The sequence below is a fragment of the Bos javanicus genome, chromosome 13 (genome assembly GCF_032452875.1).
Source record: "Bos javanicus breed banteng chromosome 13, ARS-OSU_banteng_1.0, whole genome shotgun sequence".
NCBI lineage: Eukaryota > Metazoa > Chordata > Mammalia > Artiodactyla > Bovidae > Bos > Bos javanicus.
This window is the reverse complement of record NC_083880.1, coordinates 60,294,148-60,315,688: the sequence shown is the minus strand read 5'-3', so window position 1 is coordinate 60,315,688 and position 21,541 is coordinate 60,294,148. Positions and strand designations below refer to the sequence as shown.

Below are 21,541 nucleotides of genomic sequence, written 5' to 3'. Positions count from 1 at the left end.
GGAGACTGTCCCGGGGGGAGGGTCACCTTAGTGTCAGAGCAGGGGGTCCTGGGTTTCCTGTCTCTATGCAGATGTTGGCTTTACTCTCAGCCCTTGCTGGGGCGAGAGGTTGAAAACAAGACTCTGCGCCCATCCCTCACTCCTGGACACAACAGAAAGGGACCAGAGACCTGGCTGAGCCAGCGGGGTGTGTCTTGGAATATGCTCATCAGAAGCTGAACCTGAGTTTTTGGCAGGTGGAACCTGGCCCCTAGAGGCATGGAGGGGGTGTGAGAGGCATGTGCTGAGGGGACTGGAAATCGAGGACAGTTCCTGGGTCTGGCAAGTCTGGTGCTGGGGGAGAAAGTCTGTAATTTAGGAGGGGCACTGGCAGAGGAGGAAAGGCCCCTGGTCACATCCTGGAGACCCACCCTCTGTAGATGGTGTTTTCACTGTTCCTACAGGCTGTTTAGGAAGTGTTTTGAGGACACAGGGCTCCAGGGTTGAGAATGTTTGGGAAACAGTGGAGTAAGCAAAGAGAAAGAGGAGTTTCTGTTCCAGGCCTTCTCAAAGCCTTTCTCATAGTTCAGTGCATTGCCAACCTCTAATTCCAGGAAAAGTGAGCAAAGAAGTGTGGACCCTGCCTTCTGGGAGCTCAGTCGGTGGAGGAGATCCAGACACAGGAACAAACCGAATATCAGGAGGTTGGAGAACTATGAAGAGAAATGTAAATAATGGGTGGGGTGGGGTGGGGTTCCCTGGGAGGATGACATTTGAGCAGAGCCTGGAAGGAAGTGAGGGAGGGGGTGAGAGGACAGCTGTGTCTGGGGGGAGAGAGGCCCAGGCAGTGGGAACAGCATGTGCAAAGGCCCTGAGGCAGGAAGGGTACTTAGTGTATTTAAGAAGCAACAGGAGCCGGTGGCTGGAGCAAGGTGGGCTGAGGGGGAAGGTGGTAGGAAATGGGGTTGACAGGGATCAGCCTCCAACGGCCACCAGAGGCCAACAAGGCCATTCAGAGCTTGTTGGGGGAGCCCTTGGAGGGTTTGGGCAGGGAGTGATGCCTGGGCCATGCTGCCTCATGAGCTTGTACTATCAAACAACCTCTTAAGAGCAGTAGCAGAAATAGTAGCCACAGAGTGTGGAGGGTACTCAGGGTGCTGTACCTCTTGCAAGCCTGGGAGGTAGGCATGGTTAACACCCATCTTACACGTGAGGAAACGGAGATTTAGAAAAAGGTGCTCAAAGACATTTCTGGAACAAATAAGTGAATTGAGAGACAGTATTTAAAAAAAAATCTTTCCAAAGATATTTTTTCTATCTTTCCTATTGCTTATTCTTCAAAAGCACCATTTTTAATGGCTGTGTGGTATTTGTTCCAGCCGCATTCACCATGAATTGTCCTGTGGCCAGGAAATTAGGGTTTTTTTTTGGTGGTGGAGGGCATTAATAGCAATGCTATAGTAAATATTCTTGTTGTTAAATGTTTCTGAATCTCTTTAATTATTTGGTTAGAGTCAATTTCTTTTTAGAAACAATATTTAGAAATATTCCTGTTGTTAAATCTTTCTGAATCTCTTTGGTTAGAGTCAGTTTCTTTTTAGAAGCAGTTTAGAAATAGAGTATAGAACCAATGAGACAGCTCAAAATTTCTCAAAAATTTTTGAGAAAAATGACTCTGTTGCCCTCCAGAAAGAATATCTCAGCGATCTCAGTTGACCCTCTCAGCCATCATGTTTGGAGGGACATATTTGGGCTGAGTTTTCAGTCACTACCTTATTTTGTTCTCTCATAGAGTATCCTTAGAAATGTTATTTACTTTTTAGTAGGTAATACATTTATAAGGTGGGCTTCCCAGGTGGTGTTAGTGGTAAAGAACATACCCACCAATGCAGGAGATGCGGGTTCTATCCCTGGGTTGGGAAGATCCCCTGGAGGAGGGCATGGCCACCCACTCCAGTATTCTTGCCTGGAGAATTCCATGGACAGAAGAGCCTGATAGGCTACAGGCCATAGGGTTGCAAAGAGTCAGACATGACTGAAGCGACTTAGCACGCACGCACATTTATAAGGTTTAAAAAATATTTTCTGAAAAGCTTTTCTCTTTCCCCTGTTCCTCAGTCAGCCCAGTAGCCACCACCGGGACCTTTTTCTGGTGAGTCCTTCCAGAGAAGTTCAGAGGCAAGCAAATGTGTACAGTGAGAACACCCTTTGAATGGAATAAAACAGAACAAAATAAGCCCTAGGGTGCACAGGAGATTGGGAACTGCCATCTGAGGCTGACTTCATCTTGGTTTTGAGCTGAGTAAAGAAAATGCTGCCAAGGTCAGACTGCTGGGGGAGGCACAGCCACAGGCGTGGGTACAGGGTGAGATGTTATTCTCGCACACGTGCTGGGTCAAGATAAGCACACAAGGGGCACAAGGATCCTCCGGCTCCCTCTGATCTGGGCACACTAAGGACAGCTTGGCCATCTTCTTATTCTTACAGGTCCTCCTGCCCCACACAGTGGGGAAGGGGGAGAACTAGGGTGTTTTCAATCACTCTGAACTGGCGTCAGGTGCTTAACAAACCCTAGAAAATAGAGGTCATCCCCAGTATGCTGTTGACACATGAAGATGCTCAGAGTCCTGGAATCTGAGCATGTCCAAATAATCTCTCTTTGTGTGGCCTAACTTGGAATCCCAGGGAAGTTCCTTCTGCCTCTGTTTTCCTCACTTTCTTAATCTGGGAATGAGGCTCAGGGTTTTTGTGCTGCTTGTTTGAAGCTCCAGGGCATGCAGTCAGAGGCAGCTTTGAAGATGCAAGAGTCAGCAGGGCCTTTATCCGGGCATCTCAAATATCTCCCAACATGTGATTGAAACTACACATTTCAGAGAAGAATTCAACCATGACACCATTGTTGTCATTCCCATTTTAATGACAGGGAAGGTGAGGTCTGGGAAGCACTCTAGCAATGTGTTCCCATGGTCATAAGCTTGTGTAAAATTTTCCAAAGTGAGGTAATTTAACCTCATTCTGTTAAAACCACCATCTCCTTCTGTTCCAACTTCCCCTTTTGTCAGATGAAGTTGGAGTGAGTGTGAGCATTTTGGGGATCTGGCTAAGAGGACCTTGACATTTAGTTCGGGTTTAGTGGTTTTATTTATGTTGTTTCCAGTCACTTTTTTTTCTCTTGCTCACCGGGGACCCAGCTGATTCCTAGTCCTGACTTCAGCTGACTTCAGTGATTTCCAGCTGCTCTAGTAAAGGAAAGTCTTCCAGGAATATCCCTACCTGGCACACTGAGGTGACTCACCTGGTACTGTGACATGAAAGTGAAGGCATGGAGGGTCCTACAGTGTGAAGAGGAGAGGTTTGAAATGTGTGTATACATGGAAATGTAGTATACAGAAGCTTGTTTGTGGAAAATATGGAAATATGTCGAACAGGTAATTCACAAACGAATGTTATTTTTCTGAACTTTGTAATCTCTGTATAAATTGAAATTTGCTAAGGTTTCTTTTATCTTTCTAACTAAATCATCTCTGTATTACTTGATTTGTAATTTTGTAGTCCTTTTCTTAAACAACATTCCCTGCTGCTGCTGCTAAGTTGCTTTAGTCGTGTCCGACTCTGTGCGACCCCATAGACGGCAGCCCACCAGGCTCTCCCATCCCTGGGGTTCTCCAGGCAAGAACACTGGAATGGGTTGCCATTCCCTTCTCCAATGCATGAAAGTGAAAAGTGAAAGTGAAGTCGCTCAATCGTGTCCGACCCTCAGCAACCCCATGGACTGCAGCCTTCCAGGCTCCTCCGTCCGTGGGATTTTCCAGGCAAGAGTACTGGAGTGGGGTGCCATTGCCTTCTCCGAAACAACACTCCCTAACACTTCTTAAATTGTTTAAGCCTCAGGAAGTACAAAGTCTGGACCTGCTCCTACTGTTTTCTCTGTGTCTTTCATGATCAGAGACCCTCCTTGCCTCTCCTCACTGCCACTGTCAAACTGCAGTCACATGGGAATGTAACAGAATGGTTCGGAGGACTCCTGCTGGATCCAGACAAACCTTAGTTTTCTAATATAAAATAGGAATATTAGTAGAATCTCCTCAGACAGTAATGAAGTCAAATGAGAAAATGTGTGTATGTTTGAGCACAATCTAGCAGAGGGCACAGTTAGTGCCAGGCCTGTTATTTAGCTGATCGTCATAGACTCCCTGTTTATGACAGTATCTTTTCTGATATTTCTGGTTGGTGCATATGCCAGAATGTGCAATCATTGGTAGCTATTGGTATACTATTAGTTCTCCTCCCCCACCTCTCCAAGGTATGTACACAGTAGTGCTCGATCACTGATAATCCAATCAAAGAATGAAAAACACCATCTGGGATAGAAAGAGGCTGACTCCAAAGTGAGCAATGTCCTAGACCCAAACAGTAGTTCACTCTCTCATCTGGAAGGGCTGTTAGAGTTGATTTTTCTAATTCTCTTTTTAAAAATGTGTCTTTGTTTTTCCCCCTGACTGGTTTAACTGTTGGCAATTTGGTAACTTATTTTAAGTTTCCAAATTTCCAACAGTTAAACCAGTCAAGGAGAAAAAGAAGGAAGAAAGAAGCAGAAAGAAGAAATTAACTTCTGTTATTATAAATGTTTATACATAAATATGTACGTCTAGTCAAGGCTATGGTTTTTCCAGTAGTCATATATGGATGTGAGAGCTGGACTATAAAGAAAGCTGAGTGTAGAAGAATTGATGCTTTTGAATTGTGGTGTTGGAGAAGACTCTTGAGAGTCCATTGGACTGCAGGGAGATCCAACCAGTTCATCCTAAGGGAAATCAGTCCTGGGTGTTCATTGGAAGGACTGGTGTTGAAGCTGAAACTCCAAAATTTTGGCCACCTGATGCGAAGAGCTGACTCATTTGAAAAGATGTTGGGAAAGATTGAGGGCAGGAGGAGAATGGGACGACAGAGGATGAGATGATTGGATGGCATCACTGACTCAATGGACATGGGTTTGGGTGGACTCTGGGAGTTGGTGATAGACAGGGAGGTCTGGCGTGCTGCAGTTCATGGGGTCGCAGAGTCGGACACAACTGAGCAACTGAACTGAACTGAAATATCTGCATTGTGCTCAGTCCTGTCTGACTCTTTGCAGTACCATGAACTATAGCCCTTCAGGCTCCTCTGCCCATGGAATTTTTCAGGCAAGAATACTGGAGTATTCTTTCTCCTTCCCCAGGAGATCTTCCTGACCCAGGGATCAAACGTGTGTCTCCTGAATTGGCAGGCAGATTCTTTAACACTAGAGCCACCTGGGAAGTCTAATACATAAATATAGTACATGTGATATTACCATTACATATTTAATGCATATTTATGTTGTATATAGTGCTTTGAAACATACTTCTGAAAAATTCAATCTTTCTTAGTGCTAAATATATTTTAATCACATCATTTTTAATGACTGTATAATATTCCTCATAAAAAAGTGAGGACATTTAAAGGTACTTATCAGAGGGTTATGCCATGAGCAGTGATGAGAGTTTTGTCATGCAAAGCTCCTGGTATGTATTAAAAAAACTCATTAAATTCAGTTCTTCCGCAGGATGGATTTATATAGCCAATCTCCTTTCACTGAGCACTTGTTATTTTCATTATTTTGCCATGATAAATAACGCAGGGCTATATTAATTTTCACTCACACCTTTGGTCATATCCTTAGTAAATTTCGGGACTGCTGGGCATGCCCATCTTCACACTAACTTGCTCAGTTAGGGGAACAGAGAGGGAAACCGGCTTGCACTGGTTCACATAACCTGTCAGCTGATGTCAGGACTAGGAATCAGCTAAGTCCTGGGTGAACAAGAGAAAGAACTAGCCGCTTGAGCTAAAGAGGCTGCCCAAAGAACCTGAGACCACCGGGAAGGTGAGGGGCGGTAAGGAACTGCGAAGACCTGGCGCTCCCACGCCAGGCCGAAGCTAAGCCGTTGCCTGGCAACGCGGGCGGCGCGGAGTTCGAACGGAAGCGAGAAACCAATCAGGATGTCCGGGGCAAACCATTCTGGTGTCGGGGAGGGGGGTGAAGCGATGCGCTCATTTCCCCTTCCCCCTGCGCCCCGGGACTTTCACTTCCCCTCTGTGCCCCCAGACCTTCGCTCTGCCTGGGTCCTTGGGACAGTCAGGTTCCCCGGCTTATCTCGGGTGCGGAGCACAGCTCGGAAGAGGCCCCCGCGGGTCCTCACGTGGGGCTTGGGCCTCCCGAGCCGTGTTGGGTGCGGCAGTTCCCCGCCTGCCTGGGTCCGAGCTGTCAGCCTCCTCAAGACCCGCACTGGAGGAGCGGGACTCGCCTAGGTGAGGCTCCTTGTGAGGGCACGGGTGGTCCGGGGCGCGAACCTGGGTCTAAGGGGGGGGCTGTATTCACCCCTGCAGTGCATGTTCTCTCCGAGTCCTACCTGCGGAGACGTGAGGGTACCCCATTTCACAGATGAGAACGCTGAGGCTCAGAAAGACGAAGTCTGGCAGAGAATCTGATTCGGATCTTTCAGATCCGCTCCAGGCTGCCTCTCCCCAGCATCGGCCTGGGGTCTTCTCCCCACCAACTGTCTTCATTTCTCCAGAAAGCCAGGGGTGGACTTAGGGCTCACTTGAGATCCTTCTGCTTGCAGGGCTCTGAATTGCATAGCTCTTCCTCTCAGAGAGAAGATACGGGTGGTTCAGGCAGGACTGACATTTCCGAGCTAGGTGCCAGGTGGGCAGCAGATGCTTTGGCCCTGGAATTGCTGTAGGACTGTTGGGAATCTACTCTGGGTTGGGCAAAAGGGTAGGCACAGCCCTCAACCAAAGACACTAGTCACCAGAGACACTGGAGTTAGTCCTGGGCCCAGGACTCCTCCTGGTAGAGCATCTGACCTACACCAGGCCTTGCCTCCTGGGGAACCCCCTCCCCACCTGCTGGTTGCTATTGGTTTCCTTTTGTAGGTGGGCAAACTGAAGTTTTAAGAAGTTAAGCCCCTTTGCCCCAAACCACATGGTCAGACTTGGCAACTCTGGGGCTGGTTCCCGATCTGTCTGGCTTCCATCTTAGAATCCTAGACACTCAGAATTGTAGCATCTGGGAGTCTAGAATCTCTTCAAGGGGAATTATTTATCCTCTCTCCTCCAAACCAGTCTCCTGGCTTTAAAGGGAGAAGAGCTCTGGAAATTCAGAAAGAAAACAAGTCTTCATTCTTTCAACAAATATTTACTCATGTTATATGTTCTGCCTTGTCTATTTTGTTTTTCTCAGTAGCATTTAGCCGATCCAATGTCCTATAATTTCACTTATTAGCGAGTTTATTATCTTCCCAGACTGGAATGTGATGCAGGGAGGGGCGAGGGTGAGGTAAATGAGGTAAATGAGGTAATCGCCTCCAGTGTGAAACTGAGGGGTGCCCAAAACCCTAGGAATCAAAATGACTAATGCTAACATTTATTGATCATTTATTGTGTGTTCTGCTGGTGGGAGATCAACTCCATGGATCACAGTCCCTCATCTCTGTCACAATTACACATGCATCCCCCTGACCTAGCTGTCCCACTTCTGGGCAGAATGATATAGGTGCAGTGAGGCCACAGTGTGGTTTTTGATAGAGACTAGACACATGCTCAGTGGCCATCAGTTGGGACTGATGGGCTCTTTATGTAGTACAGCATATATTGTTAAGTTTATTAATAACATTATAATTAATAACATGCTAATAACATATATTAAGAACAACATATATTATTCAGTGAAAGAGTAAGATGAAAACAACGCACAGAACATGTTGCTATATGTAAAAAAAATAGAAAGAATATATGTCCATTGTTGCTTGTATGTGCCTGAAATCTCCCTGGAAGGACATATAACTATCTGATCATAATGATTCTTGCAGGGAGGGGAACTGGGTGGCTGGGGATAGGAGTGGAGGGAGGTGTTTTTCTTTTTTTAATTTCCTTTATAGCTTATGAATTTTAAGCCGTGCACATGTATCACCTGGTTGAAAAAAATATATAGGTATTATAGATTATTTATCTAATCATGAGACCACTGCCCTGTCTATGATCTGTCATTAACTTTCTTGTGACTTTGGACAAGGTTCTTGACATCTCTGAGCCGAGAAAAGAAGCCATGATGGTGAGCTTTGGCTCAGGCAGAGGGCAGTCCGGGACAGGAAGTGGGCTTGGTTGTGGGTCTGTCCCAACTCCACCTTCCGCATCCTGTGTGCCCTTCCTAAGGCTTTGCGTGCAGTATCTCTCTTAGTCTGCACTGCAAGTCCCTTTGTCCTCATTTGGCAACCTCAAGTGCAGACCTGAGGCCCAGAGGACTGAGTTGGTGGAGGTGTGAGGTTGGTGGGCCAAACGGGAGATTGCTGCCTTAGGCAACTGCACCCACACCGCTTCTGCAGCCTGTTTACCTTTTCCTTCCTGAGGTTTGTGCAAGGTTGCCCTGGGCAAGGCTGACTGCAGGCAGGCCAGGGCACGAACGTCTGGAAAAACTCCAGGAATAGTGTGGGGCCTGGCGTGGGCCCGGAGGATGCCCAGCTGGGTGTCCCTGGCCCTGGCAGCTGTGCTGAAATGGAGCTGGGCTGTCCTGCTGCCTGGCAGTCTCTGCTGCCTGGAGCCTTCCTGGCTCCCGCTGGGGCAGGAGAGGGCCTCTCTGTCTCCACCCAAGTCTGGGCTGGACTTCTGCTAAAGAAAAGGAGAAGCAGGTGGAAGGGAGGGGTGAGGTGGAAGTGCACAATGTCATAAAAATGATAAACATCAGAAACCACACCTCCTGCCCCCTCAGCAAAGAATAGACATCTCTGACACCTCTTGATCCCTTACTGTGTGCTAAGTAATTTACAAGTGTGAACTCCTTCAATTCTGTCTCTATGATGTAAGGTCGTTACTGCTGTTATATCCTCCTTATGAAGGGAAACTGAGCACAAGAGATGTTTAATAACTAGCACCTAGAGCTGGGATTGGAATCCCAGGAGTCTGGCTTCAGACTCTAAACCTTCTTATTCTTTTTTAATGTGTGTATTAATAAAATGCAGTTTACCATTTGAATCATTTTTAAATATACAGTCTAGTTGCATTACGTTCATTACAGTGTTGTGCAACCATTGCTAATGGAAACGCCATACCCAGTGAATAGTAACTCCTCATTCCCTTCTCTCTCCCGCCCCTAGCAGTCACCGTTCTTCTTTCTGCCTCTATGAATCCGATTACTTGAGGAACCTCATATAAGTGGAATCAGGCAGTATTTGTTCTTTTGTGACTGGCTTATTTCACTTAGCATAATGACTTCAAGATTCATCCGTATTGTATAGCATGTGTCAGAATTTCCTTCCTTTTTAAGGCTAAATGACATTCCATTATGTGTATATACCCCACATTTTGAGTATTTATCTGTCAGGGGACACTTCGGTTGTTTCCACCTTTTGGCTATTGTGAATAATGCTGCTATAAGATGCTAAATGGAGAAGCTCTATACAGTCAACAAAGACAAGACCAGGAGCTGACTGTGGCTCAGATCATGAACTCCTTATTACCAAATTCAGACTTAAATTGAAGAAAGTAGGGAAAACCACTAGACCATTCAGGTATGACCTAAATCAAATCCCTTATGATTATACAGTGGAAGTGAGAAATAGATTTAAGGGACTAGATCTGATAGATAGAGTGCCTGATGAACTATGGACTGAGGTTTGTGACATTGTACAGAAGACAGGGATCAAGACCATCCCCATGGAAAAGAAATGCAAAAAAGCAAAATGGCTGTCTGGGGAGGCCTTACAAATAGCTGTGAAAAGAAGAGAAGCCAAAAGCAAAGGAGAAAAGGAAAGATATAAGCATCTGAATGCAGAGTTCCAAAGAATAGCAAGAAGAGATAAGAAAGCCTTCTGCAGCGATCAATGCAAAGAAATAGAGGAAAACAACAGAATGGGAAAGACTAGAGATCTCTTCAAGAAAATCAGAGATACCAAAGGAACATTTCATGCAAAGATGGGCTCGATAAAGGACAGAAATGGTATGGACCTAACAGAAGCAGAAGATATTAAGAAGAGGTGGCAAGAATACACAGAAGAACTGTACAAAAAGATCTTCATGACCCAGATAATCATGATGGTGTGATCACTGACCTAGAGCCAGACATCCTGGACTGTGAAGTCAAGTGGGCCTTAGAAAGCATCACTACGAACAAAGCTAGTGGAGGTGATGGAATTCCAGTTGAGCTCTTTCAAATCCTGAAAGATGATGCTGTGAAAGTCCTGCACTCAATATGCCAGCAAATTTGGAAAACTCAGCAGTGGCCACAGGACTGGAAAAGGTCAGTTTTCATTCCAATCCCAAAGAAAGGCAATGCCAAAGAATCCTCAAATTACTGCACAATTGCACTCATCTCACACGCTAGTAAAGTAATGCTCAAAATTCTCCAAGCCAGGCTTCAGCAATACGTGAACCGTGAACTTCCAGATGTTGAAGCTGGTTTTAGAAAAGGCAGAGGAACCAGAGATCAAATTGCCAACATCCACTGGATCATGGAAAAAGCCAGAGAGTTCCAGAAAAACATCTATTTATGCTTTATTGACTATGCCAAGGCCTTTGACTGTGTGGATCACAATAAACTGTGGAAAATTCTGAAAGAGATGCGAATACCAGACCACCTGACCTGCCTCTTGAGAAATCTATATGCAGGTCAGGAAGCAACAGTTAGAACTGGACATGGAACAACAGACTGGTTCCAAATAGGAAAAGGAGTACGTCAGGGCTGTATATTGTCACCCTGCTTATTTAATTTATATGCGGAGTACATCATGAGAAACACTGGACTGGAAGAAACACAAGCTGGAATCAAGATTGCCAGGAGAAATATTAATAACCTCAGATATGCAGATGACACCACCCTTATGGCAGAAAGTGAAGAGCAACTGAAATGCCTCTTGATGAAAGTGAAAGTGGAGAGTGAAAAAATTGGCTTAAAGCTCAACATTCAGAAAACGAAGATCATGGCATCCGGTCCCATCACTTCATGGGAAATAGATGGGGAAACAGTGGAAACAGTGTCAGACTTTATTTTTTTGGGCTCCAAAATCACTGCAGATGGTGACTGCAGCCATGAAAGTAAAAGATGCTTACTCCTTGGAAGGAAAAGTTATGACCAACCTAGATAGCATATTCAAAATCAGAGACATTACTTTGCCAACAAAGATCCATCTAGTCAAGGCTATGGTTTTTCTTGTGGTCATGTATGGATGTGAGAGTTGGACTGTGAAAAAGGCTGAGCACCGAAGTATTGATGCTTTTGAACTGTGGTGTTGGAAAAGACTCTTGAGAGTCCCTTGGACTGCAAGGAGATCCAACCAGTCCATTCTGAAGGAGATCAGCCCTGGGATTTCTTTGGAAGGAATGATGCTAAAGCTGAAACTCCAGTACTTTGGCCACTTCATGCGAAGAGTTGCCTCATTGGAAAGGACTCTGATGCTGGGAGGGATTGGGGGCAGGAGGAGAAGGGGACAATAGAGGATGAGATGGCTGGATGGCATCACCTACTCGATGGACATGAGTCTGGGTGAACTCCGGGAGTTGGTGATGGACAAGGAGGCCTGGCGTGCTGCAATTCATGGGGTCGCAAAGAGTCAGACACAACTGAGCAACTGAACTGAACTGAAACACCGATGTACAAGTATCTGTTCAAGTCCCTGCCTTTAGTTCTTTTGGTCATATACCTGAAGTAGGTTTGCTGGATTCCATAGTAAGTCTATTAAAAATTTTTGCTTAACTGCCATACTCTTTCCATAGTGGCTGTACCATTTTATAACCCAACAGTGCACAAAGTTTCTAATTTCGCCTCATTCTCCATCCACATTTATTATTTTCTGTTTTTGTTTGACTGATAATGGCGATCTTATGGGTGTGGTATGGTATCTCATTCTGGTTTTGGTTTGCATTTCCCTAATCATAAGCGATGCTGAGCATCTTTTCTTGTGCTTACTGGCCACTTGTGTACCTTCTTTGGAGAAATATCTATTCAAGTGACCGCATTCTTAGATTTGTAACCTCTGAGAGAAGTGGTCAACGTTCTGTCTGGGCTGATGAAGGCCTCACAGGGGAGCTGGGCACTGGAGCATCTATTTGGTTGAAGAGTTATCACAGTTCACATTTTGGTGGCATTTGTCAAGCACGGGCCTCATGCTGGGAAGGAGGCACTATTAGGCATCCTGTTTTACAGTTGGGGAAACCAAGGCATGGAGAAGTTATGTATCTTATCCAAGTTTTATAGCTGATCACTGGTGGAGTTGAGGTTTGAACTCAGTCAGGCTAGTCCTAGAATCCAGGCTACAGGGGTGGCCAGGGAGAGGGAGTAGAAAAGGGCACTGCCAGCAAAGGACGCAGTGTGTGCAGAGACTTGGATGTGGCATCTTAGGAGGGAAAATAGGATTCAGTTAGAAGTGTTTGGAGCCCAGCTTGAGTAGGGGCTCCTGGAGGCTGGAGCAGGAGTGGGACTGGTGGAGGAAGGCCTGGGCAGAGTAGGGGGTTGGGAGGAGGCTCGGTGCTGAGGGGCCTTGGTCTTTCAGGTGGCCTGGCCACTTGGTCTGTGTTGTCCCCTTTTGTGCTTTGTCCCTGGAGGATGGAGTTCTTAGCCCACGGGAGAGACAGGAAACAGCTGGTTGTTGTTGATGTTCAGTTGCCCAGGAGTGTCCAACTCTTTGTGACCCCATGGACTGCAGCACACCAGGCCTCTCTGTCCCTCATCATCACCCAAAGTTTGCCCAAGTTCATATCCATTGCATTGATGATACCATCCAGCCATCTCATCCTCTGACACCTTCTTCTTCTTCTGCCTTCAGTCTTTCCCAGCACCAGGGACTTTTCCAGTGAGTTGGCTGTTTGCATCAGATGACCAAAATACTGGAGCTTCAACTTCAGCACCAGTCCCTCCCGTGAGTATTCAGGGTTGATTTCCCTTAAGATTGATTGGTCTGATCTCCATACTGTTCAAGGGACTTTCAGGTGGTAGTGAAATGTCTAAAATGACAGGGTGCGATGAATGCTTGGAAGGGAACTAACTGGCAGGAGAGAGTTGGCAGGAGCCCCAGGGTGGTCAGGGAAACCTCTCTGAGGAAGTGAAAATGGAAGGTTCCAGGCAGAGAAAGGATGATGCAAAGGCCCTGAGGCAGGAGAAACCTTGGTGTGCTCAGGAACAGCAGGGAGGACTCAGAGGCTGGAGCAGGGAAGGCTGGAGAGGAGGAGGACTGAGAGGAGGGCCAAGTGGAGAGTTTGGATTTTGTTCTCAGGTGATAGGGAGTCTCAGGGGCTGGGGCTGGGGTGATTTAAGCAGAGCTGTGATGACATCTGATTTCTGTTGGGAAAACATTGCCATTTCTGCCCTCACAGCTGAGGAAACAGGTCCAGAACCATAGCCAAGTTGAATTCTCTCTCTGGGGCCCAGAGAGGGAGGCTAGAGAGTCCCTAGGAGTCCCCTGGTGAGTGGCCAAAGACTAGCAGGAGACTAGGGACTGTCTCCTCACCCCTGCCCCCCAGACCCAGGCCTGGTTCAGGTTCTGGCTCTGCCATTTATTAGCCATGTGACCTCAGACATGTGGCCTCACTCTCCATGCCTTGGTTTTCTCAACTATAAAATGGTCATAATAGTAGTACCTACCTTACAGTGTACGTGTGAGGATTAATAGATGAGTTAATACCTAGAAAGAGAACAAATGCCAGGTACAAAGAAAGCACTTGGAGAAGTTCTTACCTGTTTTATAAAACTTGTCATCATTGCCTTGCTTTTACTGCTGTTGGAGCCTAACAGAGCACAGCTTCCTTCCCCACTGTTGCCTTTGTTGAGGGTTAGGAAGGGCCCCAGCAGTCTGCTGTGGACAATGATGGTCTTGTCACCTCCCTTATCCTCCTAAAATCAGGACCCAGGGGCTAGAAGAGGTCTCAGAGCTGATTCACTCCCAGGTGGAAGAGAGTTGTTCCTTGAATCAGTTCCTGTCCCCTTGTGCCCGCCACCCCAATGCTGGTGCAGCCCCCACCAGGCACAGACATGGAACTGGGTCCTCTTTCACTTCCTTGGGGGCTCATGTCTGAGGCCAGTGCTCACTTCCTTCTTTGGACCGCAGGCTCCCAGTGAAAACTGGCTTCATCGAATGTGCCACCTTAAGTGATGTAATAGAGCTTGGTGGCAGAAGAGACGGTCACTTCCCTCCCAGGGGTTCCTTCTGGCAGGGCTACTACTGTCTCTTCATCTGTAAAATGGGGATCAAATAGCTTCTCCCTCTCAGGGTAGTATAGAGATTTAAACAAGGACCGTGTCTGGCAATCTGAAATTCTAGTTATTATTATTGCTATTATTACTGTCAATTACTAATGTTTACAGCTTGCTCAAAGCTTCAGTAGGCAGTCTCAAGCTCTAAGAACTCACACTGACCTGGCCTGGAAGCTGGAACTCTCCTTTAGACAGAATGGAAGACCAGAGAGGTTCAGCAACCCACTCAGGGACACACAGCCAGAAAGGGGAGTGGTGTTAATTAAGGTTTGGTCTGAGGAGAAAGAGCCCAAGTTGGACTCTGCAGGGCGACTTTGGCAACTGACTCAGCCTGTCCCAGCCTCAGTTTTCCATTAGTAAAATGGGGATAATAATAGAGCTCCCTTCATAGGGGTTGTTGGGAAGATTAAAATGGGTTAATTAACACCAGGAGAAGTTAATATATTAACTGGCGATCACTGTGGCAGTGACAAGGGGGACTCAGTTTTTCCATCTGCAAGATGGGAGCCCTTACCCTAACTGGGTCGCACATGTGGGCCAGGGCAGCTGGGGATGGGCGGGCCCCGCTCGCGGAAGGGCTTCCTGGGGTAGGCAGGGCGTCTGAGACCAGGTCCCGGCGCCCAGTTGGCGGACTGCAAGCCTGGGCTCGGTTCCGATCCGCTGCCTGGTTTTCCTTGTCCCTTTTCGAGTAATTCCTGGACCGGCGGGTTCACTTGCCGGGGGCCGGCCGCCGGAAGTTGCGCAAACGTTGTGTTACCTGAGCTCAGGTGGGCCGGGCTGGAGAGCGCAGAGCGGCGGCCAGGACGCAGCCAGGTATGTGCGGACCGGGGCCTGGGCGCCCGGCCGGGGTCGGGGCTGCCTGGGCACCTCTCCCTCCTCCTCGGGTAGGCGGGGACCGGGCCGAAACTCACCTTCAGGCCTGGACGAGGCTGTAGGAATCATGCCGTCTGCTCCCTCATTTTAGAGCCGGGACTACCCGAGCTCGGAGAGGGGCGGCTAGCAGACTGGAGTCACACAGCGTGCCGCCGGGCTCTGGGCCTCCTCCGCCGCTAGGAGTCCCCAAGATTGCCCTCGGCTAAGGAGGGCAAGGGCAGAAGCTAGACTCCGGGCTCCCCTACGACCCTACCCACTCCGACCCCCGCGGCCCCCCACCGCGGCCTCCTGAGGCTAATGCCCGGGAAACCGCTGGGGAGGGAGCGTGGTGAGGCTACGTGCCCGAGGATGCCAAGGAGAAGGGCCTGGGGCCGGCGTATGTGGGGTCGTTTGTGGGTGTTTGAAATCCGTGGGTGGGGCGTTGGGTGATGAGGAGGCCTCAGAAAAGGCACGAGCCCCACCTGGGGACCGGGACCCTGGCTTCAACTCGGAGGAGCCGCAGCAGTTTGGGCTTCACCCGCCTGTGGAATGAGTCTTGTTCACGGATTAACCTTTGTCCGCGGCTTAGGTTCAGACAGACCCTTCTGGAAAAGGCTTAGAGACCCCTGCGAGAGGAGCGGTCTCAGGAGTTGGGTCCAATTCCGTAATAGAAACAAGGAGCCCAGTTCATGCAGTGAACGAAAGTGCTCGACTTGTTTTTTGTCTCTCCATCCTCACGGTGACCTGGAGGATGAGGAAGGTCTATTTTTAACAGCATTTCACGGATAAGGAAACCCCAAGTCTGGAAGAGGTGCAGCGGCTTGCGAAAGGCGCACAGCGGGCGAGTGGGCGAGTTCTGTGCGGGCTGGCCAGCGGCCCCATAGCCAAGCTTGGCTCCTAGAATCTGCCCTGGTCCGGCCAGAAGAGCCTCTGGGGCGCCTGGTCCGCTGGAGGCGTTGGAAGCCCGAGCCTGGTGGGGGTCGCAGAACTTATGCCCTAGCCCTGCCCATTTGACCTCCTTCCTCCCTCTGTTTCCCCTATGATGCCCGGGAGGGAACTCATGCCACCAACGGGTTGGACTGGTTTGGGAGGTGGCGGCCGGGGGGTGGGGCAGAGCCTACCTATCTTGACAGGGCTTGGCATGGCTACCTTTCTTGTGACCCTTCCCTCCTGAGGTCTCCTTGGGGGTTGGTCCTGAGTGGGGCAGCCTTCTTCTCCCACCTACTTCATCCCTTCTACCTCTGGAGCAGCTCTGGCTCTGGGCCAACAGCCCTCAAGTTTCTGTTGTCAACTTGGTTGCAGAGGTCTCAAACTGGGGCGGGAGGGGAGGGGCTCAGATATGTTTGCAGGCATTTTGTTTGCCCTGTCTGTGCAGTTTTTAATATTATCAAATAGAATAACAATCTACAGTTTCCATGCACTCTGGATTCCCAGCTTCCTAGAACATTCTATACCTACCATCTTGGACTATATGCCTACAGTAGGGTGGGTGTGTCCCCTCTCTAATTTATCCCTGGTCTCCCTACTTATATTTGGCCCTCACAGGTATTTTATCTTAGTAAAAATCCATTGACTGTTGGTTATGCGTAAAGAGCAATATCTTGAAACTGAGATAGGGGAACAAAACAGACCCTCCCTTGCCGCCCTCCCCCCAAGCTGTTTTAGGAGAATGTGAATAATAATGAGTAAAACTACTCTTTTTAGGCTTCATATGACTTTGTGTCTTATTTACTGGCTCTGGAAACTTCTTTGAGTCTCAGTTTCTCCATCTGTGAAAATGGGATGATGGAGACCTGTGTCACAGACTTGTTTTGAGATTACAGGAGAGGATGATGTCAGATGTCTAGAAGACAGATTCCTCTCTTCCCTCCCCAGTCCAGACTCTTCCCTCATGGTATTCTGGATGTCGAGGTGGGGCTGTCCAGTATAGCTTTTTGCTGCAGATGGAAATGCTCCAATCTGTGCTGTCTAGTAGAGTGACCACTGGCCACATATGACTATCGAGCACTTAAAATGTGGCCAATGTGATTCAGGAACTGAATTATATTTACTATAAATTTAAAGTTAAGGCTGAGTAGCCATATGTGGCTAGTGGCTATTGAATTAGACAATATTGGTTTAGATGGCCTGAAGGTCCTCTTGAAGATCATCTTGATGGAGTCCCTTTCCCCCATTTTATACATGAAAAGGTTCAGGACTTGGTCTATGGGTTTTCTTCCGGCCCATCTCCAGGGGACTTCGGGGAGCACTTTGGGACTCTAGCCCTTCTTCCTTGGAAAAAGGGACAGGGGTGGCCTGATGGCCAGGGTACTGGCCCTGATGATTAGGTGATCATGTGCCTCCAGATGTAGGCCCTCCTGCCTGTGGGTGTCCATACTACTGCTGTTGACAGATGCAGAGTTGGCTGGATACTCCTGAGCAGGGCTGTGATCTTGGGCATTTCCAGCTTCTCCTGGGGCCGCATAGCTCAGGGCTGATGTTTCCACCTGACAGCATCCATGGATCACCGTGGGCCTGGCATTGGAATTTCATACTGGAAGCTAATGGGTGTCTGGACTCCACTGGGGCAGGGGTGGGGTAGGGACTTTCTGCGCTCCTCCTCCACAAGCTCTGCTGCTGTGCCTGGGGCCTGGCATGTCCAGGCGGGTGGATGGCACAGGGCAGCTTCCTGCCTAGGTGAGTGTGGGGTGGAGGTGGTTCCAGGCTTCCTGTGGGCATTCCAGGTGGGGTGTGGGGTTGGAGCCCTTTTCCTTGGCCACTCAACCCCAAGACCCCTGCGCGGCAGAGGGACAAGGGAGGCAAGGGACAGCCACCAACTTGTTGAGTTAGCTTCCTCAAGCTTGCCTCCCTGGGCTTCAGTTTCCCCAACTGCAAAATGGAATTGAGAAGAGGACCCACTGAGGTTGAGCTGGCTGATGTCCAGCACTCAGCCTGGAGCCAACTTTGCTTCCTTTAAAATATGCCATCCCCATCCTTTATGCCCAGGCAGCCCGTGTCTGTCTTTGGTACCTTTTTTCTTTCTGCTTCAGCTGGGCCGGGCCTTCCTCGAAGGAGGGGGAGTGGGTGGGGCCACAGGCCTGGCTTTCGGCCTGCTGATTGGCTCCCTGTGAATCAGAGGCGTGGCTTTTACCTTTTAATAGGGAGGGCGTCTTCGGTCTCTTGGTCTTTGCTGAGCCTTTGTCTGAGTGGGCTCTGTCGCTTTCTTTCCACCCCTGCAGCCGTTGTGGAGTCCAGCTGCCAGCTTTCTGCTTGGATTTCTGTCTTCTTATTTCTCCAGTCTCCTCAGACAGAAGCCCTCGGGGAATGTAACAGCCATGCCTGTGGACACGCTGACTCCGGGAGCCCGGGACACCCCTGCTCTACCTATCCGCCTACGGACCAAGGTTCCTGGCTACCTGCTCCGGCGGCCAGCGGACGGTGGAGCCCGGAAACCTAGTGCTGTCGAGCGCCTGGAGGCCGACAAGGCCAAGTACGTCAAGAGCCTGCATGTGGCCAACACTCGTCAGGAGCCTGTGCAGCCCTTGCTGTGCAAACAGCCCCTCTTCAGCCCTGGAACTCGCCGCACCGTGCTCACACCTAGCCGCCGAGCCCTGCCTGGTCCCGGCTGCCGGCCCCAGCTGGACTTGGACATCCTTAGCAGCCTCATCAACTTGTGTGATAGTCCTGTGTCCCCTGCCGAGGCCAGCCGTACCCCTGGACGGGCTGAGGGGGCCAGGCAGCCTCCCCCGGCCACACCTCCACGCCCACCACCGAGTATTGCTGCAGTCCGACGAGTGGATGTCCTGCCCCTGCCGGCATCACCTATCCAGCCCTGCCCATCGCCAGGCCCTGCCGCTGCCTCTAGCCCAGTCCGGCCCCCAGGTTTGCAACGCTCCAAGTCGGACCTGAGTGAGCGCTTCTCACGGGCAGCAGCTGACCTGGAGCGATTCTTTAACTTCTGTGGCCTGGACCCGGAGGAGGCGCGGGGATTGGGTGTGGCCCACCTAGCTCGGGCCAGCTCAGACATCGTGTCGCTGGCGGGGCCCAGTGCTGGGCCAGCCAGCTCCGAGGGGGGCTGCTCCCGCCGCAGCTCTGTCACCATCGAGGAGCGGGCTCGGGAGCGTGTCCCCTATGGCGTGTCAGTGATAGAGCGCAACGCCCGCGTAATCAAATGGCTGTATGGGTTGCGGCAGGCGCGAGAGACTCCAGCAGCTGAATGCTAGGTGTCCACTGGAGTCGGGATCTTAGGCTGTTGGCCTCTTGACTTCTCCTGCATCCATTCCCTGGCTTGGAGCAGACCCAAGGCTGCTGCCTTGTGTGAACTTGCTGTGGAGGCAAAGGCTCAGAGCACCATCTGGCAAGGACTGACTTGGAGAGAGCTGGCTCTTGACCTTGGACCACTGCCTGGCCCTCACATGTCGGGTTTTGACATGAATGTCCCCTGCTTGTGGGTTTGGATTTGGGGCACTTAACCCCCACCCCCCACCCCACCCCCCACCCCCCACTGAGAGTGGAGGGCCAAGGGATCTCACCAGAACTGTCTACCCAGCAGCTCTGTTTCTTTCTTCCTTCCTTGGCCTCTGTCCTTTGCTGACTTCCTCTTCTTTAGCCCATGGGCCTTGGTTACCTGGGAACTTACCCTGGGGTGGGGCAGGGAAGAGTGGCCTTGGCAGCCTGGGCCTAGGTGGGTAGACTACAGAAGGGACTGGTAGGAGTCTGCACTGCTCTGACTTCCCTCCTTTTGGTTAATAAACACAAATGCTTGTTTTGCAAAGGCTGGGTCATCAGATTCTTCTGTGTTTACAAGAGGGAAGGGTGGAAAGTCTTGGGATGGGGCCTTCAGAAGTCAGTGATTGTGGACACCCCAGGATCTGGGGGAACATGAGTTCAGTGGCTGGTGGCCTGGCCTGAGACTTGCCTCACAGGGCATCCTCAAAAGCCCTCTGGGAGGCTCGCTGATGGGCCTTCTTCATAGAATTTGGGATAGAACTGGGAAGAGCACTGGGAAGGGGACCTGCAGGGAAAGGCTGACAGGTATATGGACCCTCCTCAACCATAAGTTATGTGCCCTTTCCAATCCCAGCCCAGTTCCCAAGAGGGCAGGAAGCTCAGAGAGGGCAAACCCTGAACTTGAGGTCACACAGTCCATAGACTGGAAGTGGAATTCTAAGAGGAAGCAGGACTTGAGATGGATAGAGAAAAATGAGTGGCCTTGCCTCTAACTCTGAGTGACCCTGGTCAGGCCAGTCTCTCTCTTTGGGCCTTGGTGGATGAGTTGGCAGCATGGTCTTATTTGGGCTTGGGGAAAGGGAAGGAGGTGGCTGACACGGGGTTTGAGATCTCGGCTCCTTCCTGTCTCCCTCCAAGTTAGTTACCTGCTAGGAGACCCCACCCTTGGCTGATAGAGCAACTAGGGCTGGGCACATAAAGGGTGAGAACCTGGATGGGCTCTGCATCCCTGCTTTCCCGAGGGAGGGGGGCAGGGCTGGGATGCACTTCCTCTCCTACTTGCTGCCTGGGCTACAGCACTCAGGAACAGGAAGCTCTAATGGGGGCCCTTGGTGACAGGTTTGATGTAGGTTTTATTTTAAGCATAAAGAGGAGATTTCCGTTGGACTGTTGACAAACATCCAGGTCAGCCCAGCTGTCTGTCTGACAGTCCCCAGGGGACTTGACTGGGCTTGAGCCATTTGGGGAAATAGGGGAAATCAGGTTGTAGAAGAGGATGGTGTTCAAATCATTGAGGGGAGTTCACCCCTCATGGTACAGACTGGGAGACTCAGGCACAAGCCGGGGATGACCTGCTGTAGGCTCCCAGCAGGTTTGGCAATGCAGGAGCTGGCCCCCTCACCCCCCGACCCCCCAATCCCCATGTTAAAGGAGTGATGGGGTTGGGCTGATAATCTGTGTCAGCTCTGCAGAGGTGGTGCCTTTTGAGGTGTCAAAACCTTTACCTCCAAGGCAACTCAGCCTCAATTCTGTGCTAAGGGTTGCCCCTTGCCGTGAGCTGTCAGTTCTCTAGAAACACAAGGAGGGAGCATTGGTTGCATTTTACATGTGAAGAAATCAAGGTTTGGGTCACAGGACTGCTGGTGATGATCTGGGAGACCCCTTGTTCCTGGAGGAAGTTTAAGTGCTGGACTCAGACCGTTCATACTAAACCTGTCACTGAATCCTCAAGGTGACTTTTTGAGGGTCACCTGAGAAGATCACCTCTTGTCTTAGAGCAGGGAGGGGTAGTGGCTTTTGGGCTGTCACAGAGTGGGTCTGCACTCCAGCCTGGGGTCACATCCCAGCCTCCTAGGCATCCCAGTCACCGGCTCTCTGGCTCCTCCATTCTCCTGACACATGCCTCACCTCTCTTCCCCATCCTGGCAGCCTTTCCTCCTAGTCACTATTGAACGTCTACTGGATGCCCAGCAGTTGGCAAGACAGCCATGGGCCCCTCCAGGTCTCAGGGGAGGGAAGGAG

At 49.8% G+C, this 21,541-nt stretch overlaps 1 protein-coding gene across 6 annotated transcripts; it reads left to right on the top strand.

Moving 5' to 3' along the window:
• The first annotated feature begins 345 nt into the window (after positions 1-345).
• On the top strand, positions 346-19,844 carry FAM110A (family with sequence similarity 110 member A). 6 transcript variants are annotated; one of them, XM_061437139.1, is made up of 2 exons: positions 346-706; positions 18,369-19,844. In XM_061437139.1, exon 2 carries the CDS (start codon positions 18,406-18,408, stop codon positions 19,291-19,293), a length of 888 nt encoding a protein of 295 aa, XP_061293123.1. In that variant the 5' UTR covers positions 346-706; positions 18,369-18,405; the 3' UTR covers positions 19,294-19,844. The 6 variants fall into 6 exon arrangements, with proteins under 6 accessions (XP_061293123.1, XP_061293121.1, XP_061293119.1 ...); XM_061437137.1 differs by having other exon boundaries at positions 350-683; positions 18,310-19,844; XM_061437135.1 differs by having other exon boundaries at positions 351-706; positions 18,310-19,844.
• The last annotated feature ends 1,697 nt before the right edge of the window (positions 19,845-21,541 follow it).